Source organism: Cygnus atratus, chromosome 2 (assembly GCF_013377495.2).
Source record: "Cygnus atratus isolate AKBS03 ecotype Queensland, Australia chromosome 2, CAtr_DNAZoo_HiC_assembly, whole genome shotgun sequence".
In the NCBI taxonomy this organism is placed as follows: domain Eukaryota; kingdom Metazoa; phylum Chordata; class Aves; order Anseriformes; family Anatidae; genus Cygnus; species Cygnus atratus.
Genome location: NC_066363.1, coordinates 17767756 through 17795153, shown reverse-complemented (window position 1 = coordinate 17795153; position 27398 = coordinate 17767756). Strand labels below are relative to the sequence as shown.

Sequence of the window (27398 nt, the reverse complement as noted above, 5' to 3'; positions counted from 1 at the left end):
TTGCTTGTGGCTAAAGCAAAGAGAAATTTAACCTCAGTATTCAATATCAGCTCTGTTTTACTTTGCACTTAGTTCACTTGCAGGATTTCATAAATTAGCCGTCAAACCTTTTACCACTGAGTCTGAATCTCAGGTAAATGGTTCATTCTAAATGTGTTGCAAATACAGTATACAGCCAGCACAAAGAGCTTGGCAGTGCACTGTGTCTGGACTGGTAGCTTCTTCTCATCTCCGTGCAGCTCTGCTGGCATTTGCTGTGCCTGCTGAAAGGGACCGTGGGGCTTGGCACCCAGCAAGCATCTTGGGACCCTGGGCTGAGCCCCTGCCTGGGAGCAATTCCCAGGGCTGTAACCTCCATGGAGCAGCACAGCAGTCTTTAATAGGGGGTGACCCTGAGATAACTTCTCTCAGTAACCATCACTGTGTTGATGCAAACTGGTTGACAAAATAAGCCGGCTAAAAACATAGACTAATGGACAGAGTCTTTCTGAGCTCTTCAATGTTGCATAAGCCATGGGCAAAAAAGTCACTTTGTTCCTTTTTTGGGTTTACTATGAAATGAAGAAGTAATAGCAAAAGCTGATTTCAGGATCAAATTTGTAATATAACTTTCTTTTGTCCCAGAGGGAAAATGATCCCATCAGACCTTGAAAGGAGAATTCTTGAAGCCAAACAGAAAGTAAGTTTACTAGCATTTCTGCCTCAAAAAAAAGAATGAAAGAATGAAAGAGAGAAAAAAGAAAAGGAAAAAAAAAAAACACAATAATGTTACAGCTGTTTGCTTTCTTGGTAAAATAACATAGGCTTGCCCATTAACTTTTGATGTATTTCTTAGAAATATGACCTGGTAATTAGGAAGGCAGGAGTTGCTGAGAAAAAAAAAAAAGTTTAGAGCTACATCACAATCTTCATAAGCTCTTTGGCTTTTTTATATGTTGTTCTGCGTAACATCTCCCTTTTTCATATTATCAGCCTCTGATGCAATTCCTCAGCTGAATATTAGCAAAGACAAAGAAATCATCTGGGGAATTCATATGTACTTTAATGCACTGAAAATATTTCTCACGGAGTCACCAAATCAATTGGAGGTAAACTCAGATCCACACACTCTCTAAAGTACATTACTTTTGTATGCGTTCATTAACACAAGCTAGAATTAAAACATCAGATTGCAGTATGCAATGGACTTGGCTCTGTTCCTTCAACAACTTTTATCTAAATAGTCATTAGAAACACAGTATTAAAAGCACAATAACACAAATTTTCATTAGGAGCTCACTTTGTCTAATAAAAGTAACACAGTATATAAAAAATAAGGCAAAATTAGAACAACTAATGAATTGAGAATAAAACACTGGTATACTCAAGACCTTACAGTGCAAAAGCCAGGTCACAATGTGTGCTTGGTGAAGCACAGGATTTAGCAGTGGGAGTCCAAGAGGTGGTCCCTGGGCTCCATGGAGATTACTGTCTCCTCAGAAGAGCTGTCTCCCCACTGTGTGCGAGGTGAGCCCCACACCTCCCCTGCCCAGTGCCCCCAGGAGACACCCCTGGAGAAGATGCTCCCCCTGACAGGACTGCGCCACCGCACGGTTGGACTCTCTCTAGGATAACTCTAACACACCCCTGGGCACAATCCACTGGAGAGGTTTCTTGCACCGTGGTGCCTTGTGAATAAGGCTTTGTTTTATGTGACATTGCATAGAGCAGACCTTTTTGTTTCAGGCAGGTGGTACGGAGCAGAACTGTTCTTTTGAGCCCTTACCTGGCTCATGAATCTTAAATAAATGGAGGATACTGGTTTGGAAGTTTGCTGCCACCTTAAGGTAGAAACAGTAATATCACTGGCATATAAATTAAGAAAAAAAAAAAAAGTAATATAGCAGGTATGTCCTCTAGGAGACACTTGTGGGCTTGTTGTGGAGGCAGCCATCCCAGCAATGCCAGTTCCAGCAGTGCAAGAAGAGTTTGGGCTGCTGCGGTCTGACTTTGCCAAATGCCTCTGTGCTTTCTTGTAGGGATTTGTTCCTTTTCTAGTGAGTGCCACGGCTGGGACAACAGTGTATGGGGCATTTGATCCACTCATAGCTATTGCAGATATCTGCAAGAAATACAAAATCTGGATGCACGTGGATGTAAGTATCAACTTATGTGGGGTAGGAGACAGATTACAAGGCGTGTTAGCATGAATTTATTAATTTGTACCAAAAAAAACATTTTACTTGGTTCCTGTAATTAAGTCTGTTGTCCAAGCACTGACTTCCCACTCCTCTGAAAGGCTCAGGAGAGGGGGACATTATAGGAGCTGTGACTATGCAGTGCTTCTAGCAACTGGGACACTTAAGATGGATGACCTAGTTTGGGAGCTTTTGGCCTTCAGCTTTATCTCTAAGTGTCATTAATACAAGAAATCCATAAGAACCATACCACAGACTGGCTCAGCTTCTGCAGCAGCTGCAAAATAAATGCATAAGAAAAAGGCTGCATTGTTTCTGGAGTAAAGTACCCCAAATTGCTGAACAGATTAATCGAAATGCTAAAAAAAATTATCAGATTGGCTGCTTTTCTTAGCTTTATCTGGGTTCATGCCAATAAGTCTTTCGGAAGGATCATCTTTCAGCCCTAGAATTGGTTTTGTGTCATTTTTGCAAAACCTTTCTCTAAAGAGGCTTGGCAATTGAATTTCCATAGGGCTGGGTATCTTGCTTTTGGATTACTCTGTCAACCAAAATCATTCTGATTCAAATGAAGAATTAACATTTGCTTAAACTACTTCTCAGTCACATGAAGTGTCTACTCGTCCCAGATCTCTTGTGGGCAAAAGCAAATGGGTGGGAGGCACGCAGGTCAGAAATACGATGAAGACTCACCACAGGAGCTGAGATCCCGGTGTGTTTTGTTATCACTTGGACAGTAGAAGGGAGAAAGCAGCTTGCCCAGGAGCAGCTCTGCACGTCATTAATTACGGTGTGGGGCAGCCCCATGCGGCAGTGACAGTGGTGAAGGAGGGGTGAGCGAGCGGTGCAGCCGACCATGGGCTGTGAAATGCTGCTTCTGCACTGCTGGAAGAGAATTGTTAGTGCAGGGGATGCCTCAGGCTCCATCTGCCTGGACGTTTTGCCACATCAGCAAGGAAAAAAGGGCCCCAAAGTGATGTGAACTCACAGCTGTCATCCTGGAGCAAGGCAGAGGTATCTTCCCATTAAGATGATGTATCTTGCCTTCTAGGGAGCGTGGGGTGGCGGGCTGCTGATGTCAAGAAAGCACAAATGGAAGCTAAATGGTGTTGAAAGGTATGATTTATTAACATTAATTAAACACATTTATTAAGTATGTTTTAACAGACTTGTGATTACCATAGCAATGTCTATAAATACAAATAAAAATCAGCCAGTGTTATCTCCAGGATTCAGTAGGAAGCAATTATGCAAACGGTTCTTCCAGTTGAAATAGTATTGCTAAGTGCCTTTGTTCAGTGTTACAGTGTGGCAGCACTTTGTTTTGCAGTATGAACAGCAGACATTTCTTGTTTGCATTTTCATTCCTTCCAGCATACATTCTGCAGTCCAGAGTGGTTTCTGCAACATCCTCTGATTCACTATCCAAAATTAGTTAGCAATTGAATTTCTCTAAGACATGCACCTTGGAGGGTTTGCATGCTGAGGTCTACACGTGATTGCACCTGCTAGTTGGACAGGTGCCATGGCAGTCACCAACCACTGCCTTGTCACTTTTGGAGAGAATGCCCCCCTCCCAGCTGTGCTAACGACATCCCCTCAGTAAATCTGTGTCTGGATATACACAGTTGTAATCATGAGCTCATCAATATTACAAATACGCACAGATGAGCATAAATGATGGCAAAACAGTTCAGCATCTGGAAAGACTGCACTTAAACTTACAAACAACTGCTTACCCAGAAACTTTTAGTTGAGCTGTGGATCTCCTTGCCTTAGGATGTTAAGATTTACCTGAGTTCAAGGGAAGACAAAGAAAAAACATTTAGGACTTCTGTGAGCCACAACTGACAGGACTCAGCAAGTATTTGGAGGAAGTTTGTATATGCTTGCCCTGTTTTACCCTCTTCCCAGACATCTATTTAGGCCACTTGCTAGAGACAGTATGCTGGGCTAGGTGGAGTCCTCACATTTGTGTATTTTCTGAAGCTCATGATGCTTGAGATGAAATTATTACTCCCTCCTGCCTTTTTTATCTCTAAATCAAATTGCCAATTGAAATTACAATCAACTTCCTCATCCTGTTCCTATTCTCATGTATCTCACATGCAAAATTTGGAAAACAGCCAGTGGTTCTATGAATTTGATATGCTTTAGTTAAAACTGCCTCCAGCACTCCAAACCTAACATATTTTCCCCTAAAAGGACATATATCCAAATATCCATCGCATTATCTACCCAGCTGCCTGTGAGGATAGAGTTTGAAAAAAAGAATTTACCTCCAAATTTGCTGACCAAGTCCTGCTGGCATGAGAAGGTCAGGTCTTAGATCCTGAACACCACTGGAGTTCCTCCAGTGTTTGTTAAGCACCATCTCCATGTGGCAGGCAAATTAATGATATTTGTCATTTCCAGTCCTGTTCCCCTGCTTGATGGACACAGCAGCTCACTTCAGTTTGTCCAGATTTGTAATGTGGGCACCTCTAGAAGAGACTTCCTAGATCCGATCTCTATGGACAGTCCTATTTCATGGTACAACTCAATCATTACTGGTCTGGATACACGGGAAGTGGTGTTGTGTTTGATAGGTAAGGGACAAGAAGGGACCATTAAATAGAGCACTCTTGCTCTGAGTTTTCCCATCCCTCTGGTAACAGGCAGTCCAGAAAAAATACCGTCAAAGGCAGGGGAACTGCAGGGCTATCCTTACGATTCCCTCCAGGCCCTGCACAGCAGATTTCAACAGCACCCTGAAGAAAGCATGCCTCTTGGTGTCTGGAGCAGATAGGTCTGGCCACCGCCAGGAGATGCACTCTGGTGCTCCCCTCCCAGAGTCTCAGGCAGGGGTTGACAACTACATGAGAAAAGCATGCTCGCAGCTGAGTGAGCACTCCCATGTAGGATCTGGGCATCCTTCCCAGAGCTGTGCCTGGCCAGTGAATGCACCTCAGTCTGTTTTTAATAATGGCTGAGGGCCAAATTCTGCCAGTCTTGAATTTCTCCTGACATCCATTTGGAAACTCTAAAGGAAAACTTTTCCTTTTCTTTTTTTCTGTGATCCACAGTCAAAAAATCACCCAGGTGCTTGGTGTGCAGTTACTTTGGCGAATGCAAAATGCTTTAAAAAAACCATCTGTGGATCCATGTAGCTTCTTTCCTTCTCTGTTTCTCTCAGTCAGCAATTTCTTCAAGCACATACTGATGGCTCAAGACCAGAAAAACTGATGAAAAACAAATGAAAAGTGGGATATTACTATTTAAATAATTATTTTTTTCTGGATGCAATTGGGATGAATTCGTGACCTTAGGGTAAATTAAATGTTTTAGGCAGATAATTAATATCTGGCTGTTGACAGTACATAATCCCTTTGCTTAAGAAAAACCCATACCACTACTGTTACCTAGAAGTCTCTTAAGGAATTTCTGCCTGATTCAGCACAGGCACAGATAAAAATGAAAAAGTATCGTATTGAAGGAAATTTGTGGACCTGAATGCATGTTCAGAATCATTAGCTCTGGTGTTGTAGTCAGATGGCTGACTCTAAGCTGATTAAAATCTGCCAAATACTTAAAAGCCAAGCCAAGTGGCCAGATGTTGCCTGCAGAAGACTGTTCCCTACAGATTTTTGCATCAGGCACTTGTGCAGTCCCATTTAGACAGCAAAGAAGAAAGCACAGAACTGCTGCGGTGTCCAGTGTGCATTTTGGAATTGCTTGCTTTGAATGAGTGAAAGCAATTTGGTAGGAAATGATAAGAACAAGCATGAATCTATAAAACTGTCTCCAAATCCTATGAAGGAAAACATTACCTGCAAGTGCATCCTGAGTCCTTTAAGTATTTGTATGCCCCCATTGACTCCTTTATATCAATTTACACAATCAAAACTCCAATCATTGCACTACACAGAATCACATTCACTGTGCATCCTTGACAGCTTGCCAAATAGGATGCAAATGTATACATCTATCAGCTAATCATCATATGTAATAATAGTAATTAGCAAATAGCCAGTCAAGCATAACACAAAATTACAACAATAAACAACTGGACAATCTGCCATTCAGCACTTGCCACAGTCCCAAACGTCTCGTCTCTAGTCTGAATTGTGACAGCACCCTGTTTCTTCGCAAGATCTGGGCTGACAGCTATTTTTGCAGTCTGTGTGTCCTGAAGGCAGGCAAGCACAGGCTCTTCTGTAGAAGGGTGGATCAGTTCTGTGTTTATTACTGTGGTAATTTTGTACCCAGTCCTCCAGTCGTGTGAATTATCATAGCCAAACTAAAATGAAAGGAGCTACAAAAACTTACCATCAGCACAGCAACTAGAAAAATTACTTTTGGCCAGGTTTTCCAAGAGAGTCAGAGACTCAGAAGTACACAGAAGTATGTAAAGAAATTTTCAGAAATATTTGTGTGCATTAATTACTAAAATCTTACTGAAATTGAACTCGGTGAGAGGGAATCTGCTAGTCTGCCACCTTCCTATGTACATCTTCGATCAGCTGTGTGCCTTTAGGAAGTTCATCAGTCAAGTGAGTGTTTTTGAGACGTTTACCCTATGTTTGTGAAGTATAAATGACTCCCAAGAAAGTTTAATACTAATTAAATGTAGTGGATAGAGCAATTATCTTGTAATAAGTTGCCAAAATTGTCATCCAAAAACAATCCAGAGCTGGGTCCCTTATGAAGGCATTGCTTTCCCAATTAGCCATGATTACTTTCAGCTTTGCTTCTTCAGAAAAAAAAAAAAAAGAAAAAAGAAAAAGAAAAAGGTGCGCCTTGCTATGTTTGTTATTATTCTGATTACTACTAAATGTCTCCATGGTTTCACCACAGTGTCTGAGCTTCATGTGGTTTGCTCTCCCAGGGCCAACTCAGTGACCTGGAACCCGCACAAGATGATGGGCGTCCCACTGCAGTGTTCAGCCTTGCTAGTAAGAGAAGAGGTATGTCCCAAAATACTTGCTTCTCTGGTCTCTTCTGACATTTTCCTTCTTGCAGTCCTGCATGTTTTCTCCGTATGTGTGTCATAGTTAGCATTTGCTAATGTGATGAAGGTTATAAAAGAAACTGAGATATAGACTTTTACTTGTGTACTCAAAGCTGTGAGTGCAAAAGGGAATTAAAGTAGCTGTCAAGCAGAAATGATAGATGCAATTAATGGCAATATCTTCACAGAGTTTTGTGGCTGTGTATTCATAATGTCTATCGTTAAGTTGTGGGTGCCTAGCTGTGTAGCCACACTGGCTTCTGTGTAGCATAAAAGGTGGCTGTAGGCAAAATCTCATCCTCTTAGGATGAACGGTGTGGTATAAATGCAGTACGACAATTGTTCCAGGATCTTGGCATCATTACACTTTCTAGACTTTTATGATAGATATTTCAGTCCAGCTCTGATCCATATACCCACTTCGGGGCACATGAAAATAAAAAGGGAAGACTGAAGTTCGCTTGGAATAAGAAGTAGAAATTTCATTCAGTACTAGAACTTGAATTACCCTTCAAGCCTGTAATTTCCATAAAACCATCGGTTACTGGGACAGCTGCTATACAACCACTACTTACTAGACCAGCTATCAAAAAGCTGGTTGCTGTTTTGCTAACAGCTGTACAACAGATTGTATACAAAGTGATTGCGCTTAGGAATAGAGAAGCTGACTTTTATTTGCCCTCAGGGTCAGTTCCCTGAAACAAATCCCACCTGATGAAGTCAGTACCATCCTTGACCTCTGGCAAGAACAGATGGCTCAGTTTAAGAGAAAACCAGTCCTTCTCCTCCTCCCCCCGTTCATTTTACTGTCTCAGTTTTGAGTTACACATAAAGCTTGGACTTGATGATAAACAGCCAAGTTTTGTTTCTTATTGGGCTGGAAATTGCAGTTTTAGGCAACAGATATACAAGATATATCTTAAACTTGGTTGAGGAGTTCACGAGAGCCAGAACATGACTCTCTGCATTTCACTTAAAAAGCTGAAGGAGACCTTATGCTTTCATGAGCCAGGTTCTTCCCCTTGTTGCCTGCTGGCCCTCCCACAAAGCTGACTTTCTGAACAGTATCTTGCAACCCAGAAATAGCTCTAGCTGGCCGTTTAAAAGCCATATGCTCTTTTGTCTGGTCAAAGCTTTCTGTACCACTTAGGCATCCAACCTGAGCTGGGGGCTTTGCAGATATCTTTCTCGGAAAAGAGCTGTGCCTACATAAAAAGGACAAAATCAATGACAATCAGAATTTTAGACACCAAAGCAACTAGAAAAGTGGTGTGATAATATTTACATTAGTCACCAAATTGGCCTGGTCTGAGTCAACCAGAGGAACGCCTTCCAAGGAAAGGAGGAAAAGGAACCAGATCAAGGAATAAAGAGTGAGATCCAAAAATGAACTTACACATGATGATGCTAAGAAGCACAAAGTCCAGGCTTCATTTGAATAACACCTTGGCTCTGGGAGTGGATTACACATTGGTGGGTCAAGTGCCAGCATGTCCTGGACACCAAACAAGGTGTGAAAGAATTAGACCACTGAGCAACTAAGTTTGGTTTTGTCCTTTTTTTGATCTTTCTCTTGTGCTTGGACACATATTCCACTGAATTTGGGTGTTTTGTAATTTCTGCTGTGCAGCCACTTGCCCAAAGCAACCCTCAAAACAGTAGCCACTTGTGCCAACAAGACTTTTATGTGTCTCTGTTTCTATAAGGGTCTGATGCAGAGTTGCAATCAAATGCATGCTTCCTACCTCTTTCAACAAGATAAGCACTACGACCTGTCTTATGACACTGGAGACAAGGCTTTGCAGTGTGGGCGGCATGTTGATGTCTTCAAGCTATGGCTGATGTGGAGGGCAAAGGTAGGATATCCTGCAGTGTACGTGTTTGTGTTAAAATAATGCACACCAGGTACTGGTTTCTTTTCTGTGATCATTGTTTTAGGAAAAACCTGATCTGAATTTCACATATATAACATGAAAGAACATTATTATTTTCCTCTTTTTTATACTTTTAACAATTTAGCTTCAAAGCAGCACACATGATTTTGAAACTTGAACTCCATGGCTTTGCATAGCATTCGCTTTGTGTAACTGTAGGAGTCTAACAGCATAAATCATATGCCTAAGAACGTTGTTATATACATCTCTGGAAGTAAAAAGATGTTTTATTTTAATGACACTCAGAAATTAAACGTGGCAAATCAAGACTGGAATACCTAGTTTCAAAGCATTAAGTAGGCATGGAGTCATCTTGTGAAGGAGTAGATGAAAACTCATCAAAATCTGTTCTCTAGGAAATGTGAAAACACCACCTCTGATTAATTCATCTGTATTTGTAAAATGGTGCTAAATAAGTTCTTCCATATATTTATTCAATCTATTATGTCAAATTGCCTCAGGTTTTTTTTCAGAGGAGATGACATCACTGTTCTCATTTCCGGAAAGCCTTAAAGATCCTCATGTGCTTCATTAAAACTCTGAAAACAGTTCTGAGGCAGACACCAAGCATGGCTGGAGTTGTGGGAGTCTGTAAAGGGGGATGCAATTTTCAGAGGTTGGAATAGCTGTTGTACTAACTGGGGCCCCTACACGGCAGGCAGTTTTAGCCACATGTCTCTCTTTAGCTCCAGGCCTTTCTCCCGGGGTTACGCTAGCTCTACCCTGTTTCAAAATCTCTGTATACAGAGGGATAATGACACGAGCTTTTAAGTCAGTTCTGCACTGCCAGAACAGATTTAGCAGGGATGTGCCTCCATTATTCAGAGACATTTCTTCTTTTAAACCCCATATTTTCAATGTCTTATACTGCTTTGTCTCTTCTCACACTCCATTTGTAATATTAATGTTACAAAATAAGATGTATGTTTCTTAAGTGGTTTATCTATTCCAGCTGTTTGTTCCCCTTCCTCCGTCTTAAAGCTGGATCCTTTGTGGCATCACAGCTGGTGACTGCAGGAACAATTATGATGTCACAGACAGAGGATTATGACTTCTGCCAGAGAAGAAAAAGCAGGATTTGCTGGAGCTCTTCAAAAACACAGCTTCTGACTTGATGTGGTGTCAATTAGAATAAAAAGGGGAAAAACACCAGGGAGGCAGGGCAGTATTTGAACAAAATGTGCATTTCCACAGCATCAGGCTGGTCTCTGAAAGCATATTTTTGTGTTTAACTAAAAAGGATTATTCTTGGAAAAAGCCCCGGCTCATTACCTCTTAGAGATTAAAGCCCCCTATTCTAAAAATGGCCCCAGATTCCCCATGTATGCAACTCAGCATCTTCCTGTGGAGACAATCCTCTGTGCCAGCCCAGGCCTCTCTCCAAAATCTACGGATGAGGCCACCCTTTATCACCAATGTTACCAATATTTTGCTGAGAAACAAGTAGTATCAGGGGCACATTGTGCATTAGGGGAGTCAGCGGCAAGACCTATAGGTGCACGAACTGCGTGCAGGAAAGCATCCTTCATCAGACAGAATCAGATCCTTAATCTGTCCCACAGAGACTTCAGAGAGGTGACCTGTGCTGGTGCCGTGGTGAGTGCTGCGTGGTCCTTTCACTGCTTCTGGTCACAGAACAGAGAGTCACATCATTATTATTTTTTCCTTTTTCCTCTAAAGGGAACCACAGGATTTGAAGCACAAATTGATAAGTGCTTGGAACTTGCAGAATACCTATACAACAAAATAAAGAACAGAGAAGGGTATGAAATGGTGTTTGATGGAAAGGTATGTACTGCAACTGTTTTTTTCTTCCCAGTTGGTCAGCAGCACTCGCCTTAGATACCGGGATGCTTCCAACACTTCAAACCAACGAGCACATAGCAAAAACCAGTGTCCCTTGTAACAAAACCTGTTGTGCTGATAACTCTCTTCATTATGGGATCCAGGGACAAGGCAGCTGTGCATAAGTTACCAGTTTGTACAGTTTCACCCCATTGAACCTAAACACAGGCATCTCAGGGTAAAGCAGCACACGCACAATTAGAACCAGCTTTCAAACAATAAAAAAAGGTTGTAGTTTTGTAATTCCATGGTCCGTTAGGAATGTGGGTTACAGTGCCCCATGTAGCTGTGAAAGGTTGTTTGTGCAAAGTTCATTTATCAGCAGCCTCCAGTGAGCAGGCACAGGGGCCCCACAGGGACCTGGGGTGACCTGTGGGGACCATCCGTGTTGCAGTCCCTAAGTACCCACAGTGCCTAAGTACCCACAGCACAAGGATAAATGTCACCCTTGTGCCTCCAAACAGAGATCACAGATCCATACCTGCATGCCACTATGTAATTTAGTTCCCACACCTTACACATCATCACTGAATTTGGTCCACTGAGTCTCATGATGGGTAAAGATACTGACAGCAGTCAGGGCTGCTCTAACTCATGCGTTTAGCATCCAGCAAAGAGGAACATGGTGAGGCAGGCAACTGTTGGGAGATTGCAAAAATACAGAAAATGTCAACTGATTTTGCCTTTCCACTTGGTGCTCCCACATAAGTTGAAGTAGCTAAGGCACTGTGATGCATACGTATTAATTCAGGAGCTAGCTGAATCAAATGGAGAAGTAATAAATTTCATTAAATGTACAAAAAAATCTTAGACTATCTCATGCACTGCCTGTGACTCCTGTTTACAGGGCCAGATTTTACATTATGCTGTCATGTAATAACAGTAAATGACACGGTCCTTGCCTTTAAATTATCTGTAATAGGCATTTGCCTTATCTGTATTCCCTTCAGCCTCCATGGGGGACAGCACCTACAAAATCTAGATGCTTCTCAGTAGGGGATAAATATATTTGCACAGCTGGGTGATGTGTTTCCGCATCTGACATCCTGGGAATAAATTGCCTAAAATTATCCTTTCTGCATTAATAATGATGATGACTCTCAGCGGACTACAGTAATGAAAGCCATTGATTGCTGTCACAATATGATGCATGAGAGGGGGAAAGGCATGAGTTTAATTGCAAGTGAGATATTATGAGCATTTCTTGCAGCATAAACCATTATTATTCTCTGTTTAGCCTCAGCACACAAACGTCTGCTTCTGGTATATACCTCCCAGCTTGCGTAGCATGGAAGACAACGAAGAAAGGATGAGCCGCCTTATGAAGGTAAGAAGCATTCCCCCAGGATGTTGGGCGGTGAACAGTGAAATCTGGACAGGCAGGCAGGCCCCAGAATGAGCTCCAGAGCATGGGCTCAGGTCACTTTATTCTGGCAAATGACACATCCATCGTCATTTTACTGCAGGTTAGCCTGGCACCATCATGGTTTGGTCTCCACATTTGGTATTCCTTGGGTTTGCCTCTTCTCTAGAGTGTGTATTCAAGTTTGGTTACAGTAAACCACAGTTGGTAAACCCAGCAAATGTAATAATTGCGTGGTAATACTATGGCACTCTGGCATACAAAAAGAAGATGGAAAATGATTATGAGCATTACGAGCACAAGTTACTGTGTCCAGTTACCTGTCAGCAATACTGAGAAAGTAGAGAGGGAAAATTCCCCCATGGTTTTAAAAGCTGGGCAAAGAGACCAGATAAACCCAATGCCTTTCCAATAAGCCATTTACTCCTTAATAGAGGTTCACTTTTTTTATTAACATTGGACATATTTTCATTTTAACATTTCTTGTAACTCTTCATCCTTATAAAAAAAAAAGAAAAAAAGAAAACATACTCTACTTTTTGTTATGATAATAGTACTAATAACAATATTACTATTAATAAAAATAATCCCCTGCTTTTCGTTGTATGCCATTGCAGGTGGCGCCAGTGATAAAAGCCAGGATGATGGAGTATGGGACGACCATGGTGAGCTATCAGCCTCTGGGAGACAAAGTGAACTTCTTCCGGATGGTCATCTCAAACCCAGCAGCAACTCATCAGGACATTGATTTCCTGATTGACGAAATAGAGCGCCTGGGACAAGATTTATAATAGGCGGGTGTGAAAGTCTGTTCCTGGACCTCTAAGTAGACAATTAAGTTGTCACAAACTGTGCGAATGTATTTGTAGTTTGTTCCAAAGTAATTCTATTTCTATATTGTGGCGTTGGAGTAGAGTACAGTTTAAAATCAAGAAACATGGCTCCTTTAAAGTCCTTTCCTGCGTTTTAGAATACCTCTTTAATAATTAGCTGCACAAAAAGCTGCATTGAAACAAATAAGGAAGAACAGAAGATACTTAAAATGTTACCCCAAATTTTAACAGTGACTACTTCAAATGAAAAGCAATCAGACTGAATGATGCAAAATTTGCCCAAAATGGTGACAAAATCAAATTGGGGGAAGGGGGAGGGGGTGGTGAGAAACAGAGTATAAAAGCTGTATGTTTAAAAGTGAAAGTATTTTGCCTTTTTCGTAGTATTAGAAAAGAATTTCTAATTTACCTATAGCAACATTTCAAATGTATTTAAATAGGTATAGTTTTACAAAAGGAAAAATATATATATATTAAAAAATCCTATTTTGTAAACTATATATTTTTATTTTATATGGGTTATAAAACTGCAAGGACAGAAGCTGAAAATTAACTAGAATTCTTTTTCTTTTGATGGAGGTGCCTCAAATGTTTATTACTGCTTATTTTAAACCATAAGCCCACATACATTCTGAAGAGGTACCCTTACCTCATTTCTCCATGTCACATGGATTGTGGATCTCCAGGACTGATTACTGAAAAAACCTCAAGAGTACTGCAGCTCTTAAAACCACTTAATAAGATCAATTACAGTACAACAATAGGATGCTATTATTCCTAATTATGTTTCCCACTTGGCCTAACTAAGCAGACGCACAATCAGTATACAGTGCTAACCAAGACTGAAATAAGGTTGTATTTGGATGGTTTCTTTGTCCTGTGGTAAAAAAGCCTATCCAAAAAATGTAATGTGTCTGAATAAATGCTTATGTTGTAACAATTTTCTCTATGTGCAGTGCAAAGCTACACCGAAAATACAAATTGACTGAATTTCTTTCTAAATAAAGCTACATTAAGAGGGTAAAGACTTCTCACAGATGTACAGGTCTGCAGGAAAAGGCCTAAACTAAACGTGACTATAGTCCAAATGGCAGTGATGGAGCGTAAGTAACAAACTTTGTCAGAGGCTTCTCCCAGTACTGGACTACATCCCTGTTTGCCATGGCTTTTGAAATTGCAGAAAAAAAAAATGAGCTTAGGCTACTTCTGCCTAGAACAGTCCACAAGGAGCCTCACTGGCCTTCACAGGCACAGCTCTTGCAGAATTCATGTGCTGCATCATTCCTTAACATTAGTGGTGACTCCGAGATGGCAGCTGAAGTTTATCCTCTTTCCCCTCGGTATCTGGAAGCGTTAGTATGAATTATGGGGCTTAGGCCTGTCTATTTATAATCCTACTGAAGTTTTGGTTTAACTTCGCCTAAACGGCCAACTTCTGTTTGTAAAGCAATATGGTTTTGCTGGCTCTAAAATACTTGAAGAGAAAATAAGAAGTGCAATGTGGTTTTAATTTAATCTAAAATACATAAATGAAGTATTAATGTAATATCATGAGGACATGAAGTAAGAAGGAAATAAATTGTGTCTGTAATTGTGTTGCCTTTATTATATTGATAGTACTGTTTTGTCACCTCAGATTGAGGCTGTGCACTTTAGATTTAAACTGTACAATGTTGCAAATCAACATGTGTTGCTGTATAAGCTTGTACAATATATTATTGATATGTCATTATTTGTGTGGTAGTGGTATTTACTCTTGATATTGTAAGAGCTGCATTCACGCCAGTCCCTCTACTGTATCTTTGCTTGGTATTAACCTCTTCTTGTCGGCTTTTCGGCAGACCTCTCACCTCACTTTGGTGGATTTCCATTGCTGCCTACAGTGCATAATGGAGTGAGCTGAGCTATAGAGGAGATGCCAGTTCTGTCAGGAAGGACTTCAATGTGACCTTTACTGAACGTGTCAAAATCACCAGCCTAATCACTGAAATACTGAGTAGAGCAGCAAATTACAGTCTTTCTTGCTGTGAAAAAGGCAAGCAGAAAGCATTAAAAAAAAATAGTACAGGGACAATGATGAAGGTGATGAATAGCCTGGTTACATCTTGCATGTGCAATTCTGTTTTAAAGTGCTAAGTGCATATGATGTATTTATTAGCTGTATGTGCCAATTCAAGATTTACATTCGGTGTTCCAGGAGAACCAGCATTTTTTTCCACTTTACTATGTTTATTGCAGCCCGGAAAGAGCGGCATAGCAACCTGTTCTTGTGTTTGACCAAAGTATCTTATATGTGTTGTTGATCTAAATCCAAATAAAAGTGTAAAATGTGACTGTGGGTCTTTTCATTAGCAGCACTGATGGGCATTGTCAGCAGAAAACATATTCATCACTTGTGCCACTTTGGAGCAAGGCCCCAATAAAGAGAATGTTTAATTGTACTGCTTTTCTGTGTCTCCTTCTGGATTTTTTCATGGCAAGATTCGTTCTGTTAATTATCGTAACATAAAAACAATTCCATCACCAGACCCTTTTTGAGGCAATACTTGGCACCAACATACAAGTGTAAATCTGCCATCTGCTATTCCTTTACCTTATCTTTACAAGACAGATTTAGTCGCTTTATTCTCCTCAGACAAGCTCAACAATTTTTTGTCTTTTGTTTTGTCTTTTCATTCTATGAGCACTTATCCCCAAATTAACCATAGACTGTAATCAGCCTCTAGCATAATGGAAGTTGTCAGGATGCTTTCCAGGGTGACACAAACTATATGATGGCAACAATTTAAAAGGGCCATGAAATAATAATAAAATAAAATTTTAAAAATAATTAAAAAATAATTAAAAAAAGACAAAACAACGGATGCAAAAATTAAGATTTTAGTCTGCATGTCTCCCCTGGCCTCATTCTTCCAAAGTTCTGTCTGCCCTATTTTCCTTCTCCTCTCTGAAGAGCTTCATAGCCTACAGCAGATGCAGAGAAAGAAAACAAAATGATGCTGTTTAGGAAGTTTTTGTCTGAGATGAGATTTTGTGTATCTGCTGTAAGTCTGCAGTAGAATTTGTGATTAATGCCTATACCCCGTACTTAGTAAGAGCCCAGCTAGAGACTCTGTAAGGAGAAACAGAGCTGGAGAAGATGCTGGGCAATAGGACATCCTCCTTACCCTAATGAAGCTCTTTGGTGCTGGGACAGGGAGCAGTTTTCCTATTTTTGCCTACTCCCATGTGTCCATGAAGCTTGGGCTTTGCTGTAAACTCTTCACACCCAGAGCTGCATGGCGTGTCCCTGTGAGACGGGGATGGAGCAGATCTGCCTGTCCCAGCCAAGCACCTCCTGGCCACACTGAAGGAAGGCAAAATGAAGTTGACAAAGAAGAGGAAATCACGAGAACCTGGATAACAGCTCTCCACAAAGACTGGTTCCTTTTGACTATATGAGACTAAAAGCTGTTTTTTGTTTCTCTGCTCTTTACCACAAGGCCCTCAGAAGAGCACTCTGCATGGGGAGAGCCATGGATCTAGAAGAGATGACCTATCTCATTGCAAAAGCATACCCTCACGGCAAGCTTGCATTGGCCATTTCCCAAGCTGCTGTGCAATCACATGAAGGTCCCAGGAGCCATCAGTCTCTCAGGTCCTCTGACCATCCCACTGGGCTGTGTCTGCCTCTCCACACCAGACCTCCTTCTCTACCTTCTCACGCCTCTTTCATCCCTCTTGCCCCTTCCCCACAACATGGATGTATGTGAGCATCTCAACCATCTTCATAACCATAGGACCTTTTTTCTTAAAGATTCTTTTGAAACGCAGCCTGCAAATTCAATTAAAAGTCTAGTTCAAGAATAGGGTCTTCAGTCCAAGAAGTGGCAATCCTTTCTTTTAGCATGGGATGGTCCTGGTCCAAGCTAACACCATGAGAAGCACAATATCAGTGAGTGGCCCCACCCTGGAGACAGTCTGCTGTGAAAGGATGGAGAGGAAGAAGGAAGAGCATGCAGAGTTTGGAGAGGCATCAAAACCTACTCTGAGCCAACCCAATTGACTCACATCCGTCACAGCACAGTCCACTGAGTGTGTTCAGTGCTATTGAAGTATTTCATAGTTTACTTCTAAAATTTGGATTTAATAAATTCTGGTTTAGTGAATCGTAGATAAGCCAGGTTCTGTGAAGCAGAGACTGGCTGAATGAGCAGACCTGATGGTGGCCTTGTGCAACTCTGACACAGTTGGCATCTGCTATATTCTGGAATTTTACTCTGGGGGGTCACAATTTCATCCAGAGTGACAGTCAGCTCTTTACTGAAGATACCCTTTTACTGAAGATAGCCGTTCTTCCATAAATAAATACTGTGTCCATTTCTTGATACAGAGAGCAAAACTGCATATTGTCAGTAAAGCACAGCAGCACATTTTACTGACGATGCCTATGGGCTGTGAGGAACTAGAAAATATATTCACAACCATCTTAGGCACCATTCATGGCCAGCGGAACTTCAGACTGAGCAGTGTGCTCGCATCTAAAAAGCCACATGTCAAACTATGTAAAAGTTGTGAGGCTTTTGGGGGCTTTTTGGTGGTGTTGGTGGTTTGTGGGTGTTTTTGTTTTTTGTTTGTTTGTTTGTTTTTGTAAGAACTGACACATGATTTAGAAGTCCGAAGTATTTTCTTGGCCTGAGGTTTGCCTGGAGAAGCGATGCTCAGTAGCTGGTAGCTACTGGGAGGCTAATGCACAAACTACAAGGTAGATGTGTTCTCCTGCGCCTCCTGCAAATTCTTAGCCCTGGGGCTGTGTTGGTCAGAGCCCCAGAGAGGCTGAAGGGCAGATGGAGGCAGAAGCTGTCAGCCCAGCTGGCCTGACACCACGAGATGGACCATCCAAGGACATGGCCGATGAGGTGGCTGGGTCTCAAACCTCCATGATTGGGGTTTCTCGTGAATGCTTCCTGCTTTACTGTAAATGGCCTCTCCCAGAGAGGTGCCTTCACCTTCCCTACAGCACACAGTTCTGAGAAAGGCAAGTTTAAATATCAAGTCAGTTGCTTTAAACTCATATTCTAGCATGGTTAAGGAAGAAACAAAGCAAATCAGAACTCAAGGGATAGTATATCTTTCATCCAATTTAGCTAGGCTAGCTGCCAGTAGAAAATCATCCTAGGTAGAAAGGGAGCCCCACAGAAATCCACAGGATACTGCCACTAATGTCTTAGCCTGATAATGTCTGCACTATCAGCTTTCTACCTGACCAGCCTGACTAAAGGGAGCAATCTGACCGTTCAGGGAAAGCCAAGTGCTGCAGCTGGGAGAATTACAGACCTGGCTCTGCTGTTCACTGAGAAGACAGAACGGCTGCAGGTCACAGCTCTCTTCATTACAGCACCGAAGGAGGCAGGTGTATAGATTTTGTAGTGTGCCGTGGAGCAAGAAATTGGGTCTGAGATTTCAGTCAGAGAAAAGGAATATGTGCTTCTTTTTGTGTTAGAATAAAAGCCTGTGTGCTTTGCTGTTGAAATTCTTGCATTAGAAAGATGGATGAAAAATCTGTAAGTTCACAGTGCACGAACAGGGCAAAGGCTGTTTCTCAGGGCACAGAAAAGTCACAAATTAAGGTGGGGGGGAACCTCCAGTTGTCCAAATGCTCTGCAATAGCTGTCCCTGTACATGCTCTCACTCCAACTGATGCCTGGTGCCAAGTCTTTCAGATGTGTTCAGATACCTAACTTCCATGGTAGGAACCCAGGTGGCTTAATCCCAGCCCACTACACCACTCATTCACAGTCTGTGACCCGTAAACCCACACAGATGATTTCTCAGAGACCCATGACTGATGACTGGGAAGAACAAGTTCATGTACTGCTCTGCAGTATGCAACATTTCTAAAGGGGTCCTCAGTCCACAGAGAGATTTTAGAGGGTCACAAGTCAGGAGAGCTTAAAAACCACACAACTATGCAACCTCTCCTTCTAAATCATTTCATTTTGCATCACAAGGAACAGTGCCTGGCATCTGGCCTGGGCACTATGATCACACAATATTTTAAATACATAACAGCCAGAATACGTAATATTTTAAATATGTAACAGACAGAACAGCCACTCTGCTCAACAGACATTAAACTAGCATGCAAGACAGGAAGTATAAGACTAGTTTACGTAATTTGTCCCATTGTCTTGATACTATTATTCTATTATTATTTTATATAATCCTATACATTTCCATTTTCTCACACTTCTGCATTGCCTGCAGGATGGACTTTATTTTCCTTTCCATCCTCCTCTGGCCTGATAGTGAAAATGGTTCTGGGACAAAGCACGGATGTTTGGAACTTGATGTAAACGCACTTTTGCTGCTCTGAGGAATTAAAAGGAAATGGCTTGTGTTGTAATAGGTAGCTGCAGAGCACAGCTTTTTAGAGACAGCCTATAAAGAGCAATGAGGCAGCGTGGCTGGGGATTGCCAGCAGAGCACCCCCGGTGAACCCTCCTGTGCAGAGGCAATGCCCCCACCATGGGAAGCTACTCCACAGCAGCTCCTGCCAAATAGCTTACTCTGCTAAAGCTGATCCAGCTAATTTCCCCATTCAGATGAACCACTGCTGTTTGTGTTACATTGGCACCCAGCTGAAGCCAGAGCCTCGCAGCAGCTGATGTTGTAATGCTGGCAGAGGCAGCTGCTCTTACCATGAGCTCAAGATCGGAAAGCATCGAAAGGATTTGGTACATAAAGCTTGCCTCAGGATTTCATCTCACATGAGGATTTTTCCCTTTCACCAATCTTTCCTTCTCATCAGGAGAGACCATGGAAATAAAATACGAAGTTTGCAGACAGTTCTCTCGTTGGATTCCTCTTCCAACAAATTTGACTTTGGCACACAGGAAATGCAGAGCTGCTCCATTCCCTTTCACCAGTGCCCAGATGCATGACTCCCACCAAGGTGAATGACAGCACCTCCTGCCTGCAGAAAGCTCAAGGAAACTAGGATTATGCTTTTGCACAGCGCTTGCAAAGAGGATTCCCAGAAACTGGGCCAATAAAGCTGTCTTTCCTAGGTGGAGTGGGATGTTATTCCTTCCTCCTGCAGTGGACACTGAGGTCCTGCCTGGGAGCAGGACAGATCCAGGCAAGTTATGAATCCCTTGCAATGGATTTGTTTCCACATATATTCCCCATCCCTTATTCTATGGCTATGGCTCTTGCACCATGTTTAGGCAGCTACTCCAGACAAGCCGGCCTACATTCAATTTGGGAGAATAAGAATTAAACCATATTAACAGTGATACTGATGAGAGTTGATGAGGATGTTATTAATACCATGCAGGGTGCCTTTGGTAAGCCCTTACTGTCGGGGACATTTGTGACAATTCTGAACAGAAGCTTCACTAGAAATTTTTAGACTGCAAGATCACTGTTGGGTCATTTTCTATAATAGCTTTGGATACAAATATAATCATTTCCTGCTTGCAGTCTACAGACCCAATAAGCTGCCTCAGGAATTAGAATCCAATAGGCAATGATAAATGACAGGGTTATGAAATATTGCAAGGGCCTCTATCTCACACTATCCTTTCACCTTCAATACAAATGAGCTGTGTGACTGCTTCCTACAGAGGTGTTTTCCATGCTTAACTGAAGAGATCTGTCTATTTACATTTCACATTTACTAAAATTTCAGTAGATGTCAGTAATTGAAAGAAACGATCACATTAAAATGAAATACAAAATACGTAGTGCTCAAAAGTGTCAGTTGATGCGAACACTTCCCTTAGTGCCTTGTTTGTGCATAATGCGGTTCAATTTGTGTTGATTCATTGCACCCTTTGCCATTTCTCTAAATTCACAGCGTCATGTTTTTATGAGCTGGTGCTGCAGGAAAATCTACAAGCAGAGCATGTATTGTTGGGATGACACTGGCAACCCAAAAGGTATGCATGGATCATCTTACTACTTAGCCATTGCTTCTGAAACAGTCTGCCTTTTATTTACCACTGTGGCGGACTTTGTCTGCTACAGATGACAATTTGCAATCACTTTTCTCCTTTTCTTCAGCTACTTCTGCTACAGTAGTTATGAATGAGAGAGAGAGAGAATTAATCAAACTCAAAAAACCTTCCAGTGATTGAATCTGATTGTAGACATCTCAATTGCAATGAAGTTGAAATTACTGGTGTATTATTGTTCTTGAAAGCAATTTTTGTGCAGTAACTCTGGTAGAAATCTCAAATAAATTGTAGCTATTGATCACCAGCTATCATATTTCCCACACAGAAAGTCTAGCTCTTTTTCCACATTGCAGGTAACCTCGCTTACTCCCAGGCTTGTTTTCAGAGCGAACCAGCTAATCCTTTTCAATGGGAAACTGGACACATTTGACAGGAAAGGTCACCACAGAGCCCAATGCAAGCAGACAGCATAGCTGCAAAAAGAGCAGAAGGGACAGCATTTTGGAGCAATGCCATGAGTAGCTCTCTTCTCTATGCTTTCCTGCTTCCCAGCCCAACCAAGATTCTCCCTGTTGTCCTTGTTCTGGGGAGAGGGAACTAATGCTGCCCAAGTATTTCTCATCCCTGAGCAACCTCACCCTGTCACAGGACCTTTGCTCACCACAGCACGAGCCAGGCTTTGCCCTGCAGCGACTGCAGCAGCCCTCTTCCTGCCCAGCAAGGACTCCAGCACTCTGTTTCTGTGTTGTATCTTCCCCTTCTTTAGGAAGACAGATGTCATTTGCATCAGGGTTTAGCTCAGTGCCATAAAATAATTGAATGGAAATGACTGTGTTCTTATCTGCCTTGTACAGTAAGTCCCCATGAGGGGACAATGGCCTCTCTTATTGCTTCAGCTGCTATGACCCTACCCAGAGGTCCTTACTTTCCAAGGCAATTCTGTAAGCAGAAGTTTACAAAAGTCAGGGTGGGTGCTGGCTTCTGGCCACCCATCCCTAACCTCAATGCCAGGACCATGCATGAGCTGTTGACTGTTGGTGTCCATCATCCTCTACTGTGTCACTACGTAGTCATTGCTCTTTGTCATTGAACATGAACAAATGCCGAGTCACGTCACAGGATGGATTGCCACAGGGAGAGCAACAAACACTGGGCAGCAGGCAAAATAGGCTGAAGGTCAAGAAAGGCTCCTAGAGGGGGCAGCCACCCCTCTCACTCAGTGGTTGGGACCATCAAAAACAACACCATGGAGTCTCGGGTCCGCTCTCTAATATCATCTAACAGGATCTGAATCCACACCAATGTACTCTGATAAAGTGTTCATTGGTGCTTGTAGGGGGAAGAAATGCTTTTAATCCTTTCTGCTGGCAGATAGTCTGGAGGAACCTGTGTAGGGACTGGTACAAAACTGGTTTATAAATGTGTCCAGAGTTTTCTGTGGGTCATACAGCTAGAGGCTTTGAAGGGGCCTGTCCCAAGTGTGACTTTATTCAGGGTTCTCACTGATGACTTGGACAGTAAAATACAGAATACGTTTGTCAAGTGCCTATATAGTATGATGCAAGGACAAGCAGAAGTTTGGGAAGAGCAGTGGAAGGGCAACAGCTGAATTCAAATCAATTTTGGAAAACTGGGTAAATAATCTTAACAAAAAAAAAAAAGTTAAAAGCAAGTAAGAACAGTACTTCAAGCAGGACAAATCACTCACAGAAGGGGCAGTAGGCTATGCAGCAGCTTTTCAAAAAACAGGCTGTTATTAGTGAACAATATCCCATCAGAGATATAAAGGATGGAATCCTGGAATCTATGTCAGGGAAAATGGTTTGCAACACAGACTGAGTCATCCCTCTGTTCTGCTCTGCAATGATGACGGGTACAGCCTCAGTTGGGACATAATACTCAGTTTTAGGCATCACACTTCCAGGAAGAAATTAAGATGACAGCATTGGTAATTATTAGAGATCTAAAAATGTGCAACCTGCGAGGAAATAGTAAAAGAACTGGAGCTGTCTGCCTAAAAAACATGTCAAAATTATGATGAAAATCTTCTAATATTAAGAAGTGTGCTGTAGAAAAGGATTTTCTCTGTGGCCTTGAAGGCTCAGAGAAGAAATAATGTGTTGAAGCTCTAGCAGAAAAGATTCAATATGAGAAATAGCTTTCCAGTGGTAAAGGTAATAAAGGTTTGAAACAGATTACTTTGGGATGCCATGGGTTGTCTCCAGAACAGGGTGGATAAATGCTAAGACAGAGAGAAACAGCTGACCTAGTTTTGAGCATAAGGGTGGACCAGGAACCCTCCTGAAGTCCTTCCAGCTGCATTTTTTTTTGTGACTCCAGGCAGCAACCTGGAGTTAACTTGTGACTTCCTGCAACACATTTCAACAACACAAGATTGTGTCAGTTCTGTAGACCAATGTGAAGTTAATTCTTAGGGAATCAAATGCAGCAAGAGATCTGTTGAGGTCTCAGGAGATCAATGTTACAACAAACTTAGGGAATGTTGGTAATTACCTTTCTTTCGCAAAGGCAATGACCTCATGAACTGCCAGCTCCCCAAATTGCTGCTACACTACCCTAACCACAGTTATCTGTCACCTCCTAAATCATTAAAAATTCAGCAGAAAATTTCTGAAACAGATTCTCAAATCAGAGTACTGTGAGCGAGAATAAATCAAGAAGATAAAACTTGTGATTGTATTTTGAAATAACAAAGTAAAAACAAAAAGAAAGAGAAAACATTGTGAGTTCAGGCTTGCTCCAGTGAGCTCTGCTGGAGGAGGACCTCGGTGTGCTTCTTTGTCCCTTAAAAACCAGGACTGGGAAAACAAACTCAGTCTTCTGTGCATTTTTCTGATTTGTCAGCCTGTTTTGCCTACATATTCTGGTCATGCTATGTGCTGACACGAGTCATTTTTTTATATAGATATTATGGGATTTTAAGAAGCCAAGATGGCGCATGGAGCTAGTTCAGGTTGTGCCTTCAGGGCCAGGGGAGCAAGGAGAGGCTGGGGCAGGAGCAGGGTTGCTGGAAAGAGGCTGTGAATTCCCTTGGGACCAGAAATGAGGGGAGAGGCATTGACACTACGTGCAGCAAGATGCTCCTGGTCTGGACCCCAATGATGTACAGAAGGCAGGTCTGGCTGGTGGTGGCTCCAATTCATCTTTCTGGCTGGGTGACCTCTCATACCCTGACTCATCTTGAAAATTAACCCAGTGCAGCAGTGAGCAGGTGATAAAACATCCTTGTGGCCTTAGTTACTGACAGATCCACACTGGAGGAAGGTAGCTGTAAATCCTGCTCCTCTGCACCCCACACACAAGCCACATTTTGATCCAGCCTCTGCGTAAGTCCATGGCAAAACTCCCACTGACTGCAAATGGGCTTGGACTGAGTTTATGAGCCACATCATTTACATGATGTCTGTGCTGCCTGAACTAATGTCCATCTGTTTGGATGCCGTTTAGGGCTCCTAAAAAATTGGTTGAGCCCTGGGGTGAGGCAGGGCCCGACAGGCAGACCACATGGAGTCCTGACTTGTCACCATGGCTGCGAGGCATCCCCTCACCCATGTCGAAGTACTTCTCCTCACCCATGGCAATGCCTCAGTGAGCTTTCCCCTTAGCAGTGCTCATGGTCTCTCTTCACCTCCCCGTGCAGGGGTGGCCCACACACATTTTGGCCTGGCTGAAGCAGGAGGAGGCAGCCTGGCCCAGCCTCTCCAGGGCTTCATGCTGTGAACAGCCTGATACCTGGCCTGCACCTGGTTTTGGGGGGGGAAATACTCAGTTTGTGTGCGTGAGGTAATACGAATAGGCACCCAAGACTGGATGGCAGCTTCTGTAGTCTGACAGTCAAACAGGGAAATCCCATTTACCTTAAATAATGAAGATGGAAAATTGAAGACATAAGAATGAAGACAGTGAAGAGAGCTGGAACAAGAATAATGGATTTTTCAGTTCAATGGTAAGGAAAGGAGATATTTTTCAAATCTATTCAAATTGATCTGAAATGAATTTTTATCATGAAAGCTGACAAACAAAAACATTATTTCCATTTCCTGTCAACAAAAAGCTGCCGTTAAAAATGAATGTAATGCTTCCTTATGGGGTTATTCAGCCTTTTAATCCTATTTGTTTTTGTTTGTTTGTTTGTTTTGTTTTTGTTTTTTAAACTGAGGTTTTCAACAAAACCTGCCATTTCAACATTAATATCACTTCTTCATCTTAAAAATGCAGAAATTATGTAGTTTGAAAGTGTTTAGACAGTAAGTACACTTTTGTCCAGCATAGCCATCAAACCTAGTTTGATCCATTTGGAGCCCACACAGCCTTTTTTTTCCTCCCAGACTTCATTTCCAGAGGAGTTTTTTCTTTATGCCAAGTCTATAGGAAAGTATCTGCCCCAGCTTGCCATGCAGCACCTTGTGCTGCCTGGCAGCGGGACCACAGGCTGCAAGCCATGCATTACCTGCAATAAAACTCATCAGTGCTCTCTTTCTGCATCAGTTTGCCCCTGACAGCAAGGTGAGCATAATGCAAAGGAGTGGGGAGAGGAAACAACTTAAACCTGGCCACCTCTCACCATCCACATGGGAACAGGAATGAGAGGTGACCCCATATGCTCTGTGAAGGACAAGGCATTTCCTCTTGCTTCAGTAAAAACTTCCACCACAGCAGAATTACCGTGTGTAAATTCACTCATTTCAGTCTCATGAAGCCATAATTATTTTTTTTTCTCACTCCTTGCTACAATCCCCCTGAAGGTTTACTTGTGGAATGTCAGTGCCTGCTGGGCAGAGGCAGCCTGGCAGCTGCCCCATGTGAAATGAGAAATTTCATGGACCTGCAAAGTATGGCGTGATAGAGCTGCCCTCACTCCACTCAGACCCCTGGGCACCAGACCCCTATCTTTGGGGTTGAAAAGAGACGAGAGAAAACTAACCAATGTCAAAACTTCTCGGGCAGTGGAGGAGCTCAGAGGCAAAAGCTGAAATGCACAGCACAGCCACAGCTGGGGGCCGGGGACAGGAGGGCTCAGGGCGCAGCAGGTGCTCCCACAGGTACTGTCAGCTTGTTAATGTGGTTTTAACTGTCTGCATTTTTTCCTGCTGAAAGGAGGAAAGGGCTGGTGGGCGAAGATGTGTGATTTCCTGCAGGTATGTTCCACTGAGAGCATTTTCAAGAATTCGGCCAAAGGAGCAGAAGGAAAAGCTTGTATTGGGTCAAAAGTGCTGCAAGATCACATCATGCTGGGAGCGCTCCTTTACAAAGGAAGCAAAAAATTCCTCCACTCAGAACTGCAGCCCATGAAGTGTTTTGAAGCTGTGCACCAAGACAAATGACCACAGTTGCCATGTGCACGTGCTTGCAGCACCTGGGTGTGGAGGGAAGCAAAAGGTGACACATGCTGGCCATTTGGCTGTGGCAGGTGCCTCAGTTTTAGAGCTGGCCCATTTTCCAGCTTGCACTGGGGCTGGCAATAATGCTTTCAGCCAGCCAAGATGCCAACCACACCCTGTGAAGTGCAACAGTCGCATTTTGTGAGGACATCTTTGCTATCTCATGGTGCTCTGGAGCAGTGAAGGCACCAGCACAACACTGTCTCTGCTTCTGGGCAACATTAGATAGCACAGGGGGGCTGTTGTTAAGCCAGGTGCCCTATCCCATATGTACCTGTAATGGCTTCCAAAAGCCTTCTATCTGCCTGCAGTGCTTTAGGGATAAAGCAGCTAAGTACCAAACAGTGGCTAAACCAGTATGATCTGACCATTCCAAATGACAACTCCATTTTTTAAAACTTTAACTACCTAAACACCCAAGTTCCTCATACAGTTGATGGAGAAAGGTGGGTGTCTTTTCAAGAAAGGATGCCCTTGCTTCAGCTTGGGAGCCACACTGCAGGGACAGAGAAAAGTTAGGTGCACAGAAAGTGCACAGAAAGAAAGCAAATGTAAATCTTTGGCTTTCCTGCAGCCAAGAGCAAAACTTGAATTTATACGGAGAGTGTGCAACTGCAGCCCTTGCAGCAGGCTGAGTATTTTAAACCTATAGATCAATTGCAGGTCCTTGACATGGGAAATGTGTGATTTTTATTGACTACAGGAGTTTCAATTCAGAAAGAAATAAAATAAAAATAAAAGTAAATCATGGAACCAAGCTAAGACGCACCTTTAAATGAGAAACTAAAATAATCTGAGTTGTGGTAGTGGCTGTCTGAGGCAGCTGCGCCCTGGCCACGGGAATAGATCCTGCACCTTGGCAGCTGGGTGAAGTCCTGGCCCTGCAGAAGTCAGCAGCAAAGCTCCCATTTCTT

At 42.5% G+C, this 27398-nt stretch overlaps 1 protein-coding gene across 1 annotated transcript in view; it reads left to right on the top strand.

The window, feature by feature from the left end:
- The window catches only part of GAD2 (glutamate decarboxylase 2), a 38128-nt gene extending 22540 nt beyond the window's left edge, over positions 1 to 15588 (top strand). The window contains exons 9-16 of the mRNA XM_035545453.2: positions 625 to 679; positions 2019 to 2135; positions 3229 to 3293; positions 7045 to 7123; positions 8874 to 9023; positions 10782 to 10889; positions 12184 to 12273; positions 12927 to 15588. Coding sequence (XP_035401346.1) covers positions 625 to 679; positions 2019 to 2135; positions 3229 to 3293; positions 7045 to 7123; positions 8874 to 9023; positions 10782 to 10889; positions 12184 to 12273; positions 12927 to 13100 — 838 coding nt within the window. The 3' untranslated portion in view covers positions 13101 to 15588. The remainder of the gene's footprint in view (positions 1 to 624; positions 680 to 2018; positions 2136 to 3228; positions 3294 to 7044; positions 7124 to 8873; positions 9024 to 10781; positions 10890 to 12183; positions 12274 to 12926) is intronic.
- The last annotated feature ends 11810 nt before the right edge of the window (positions 15589 to 27398 follow it).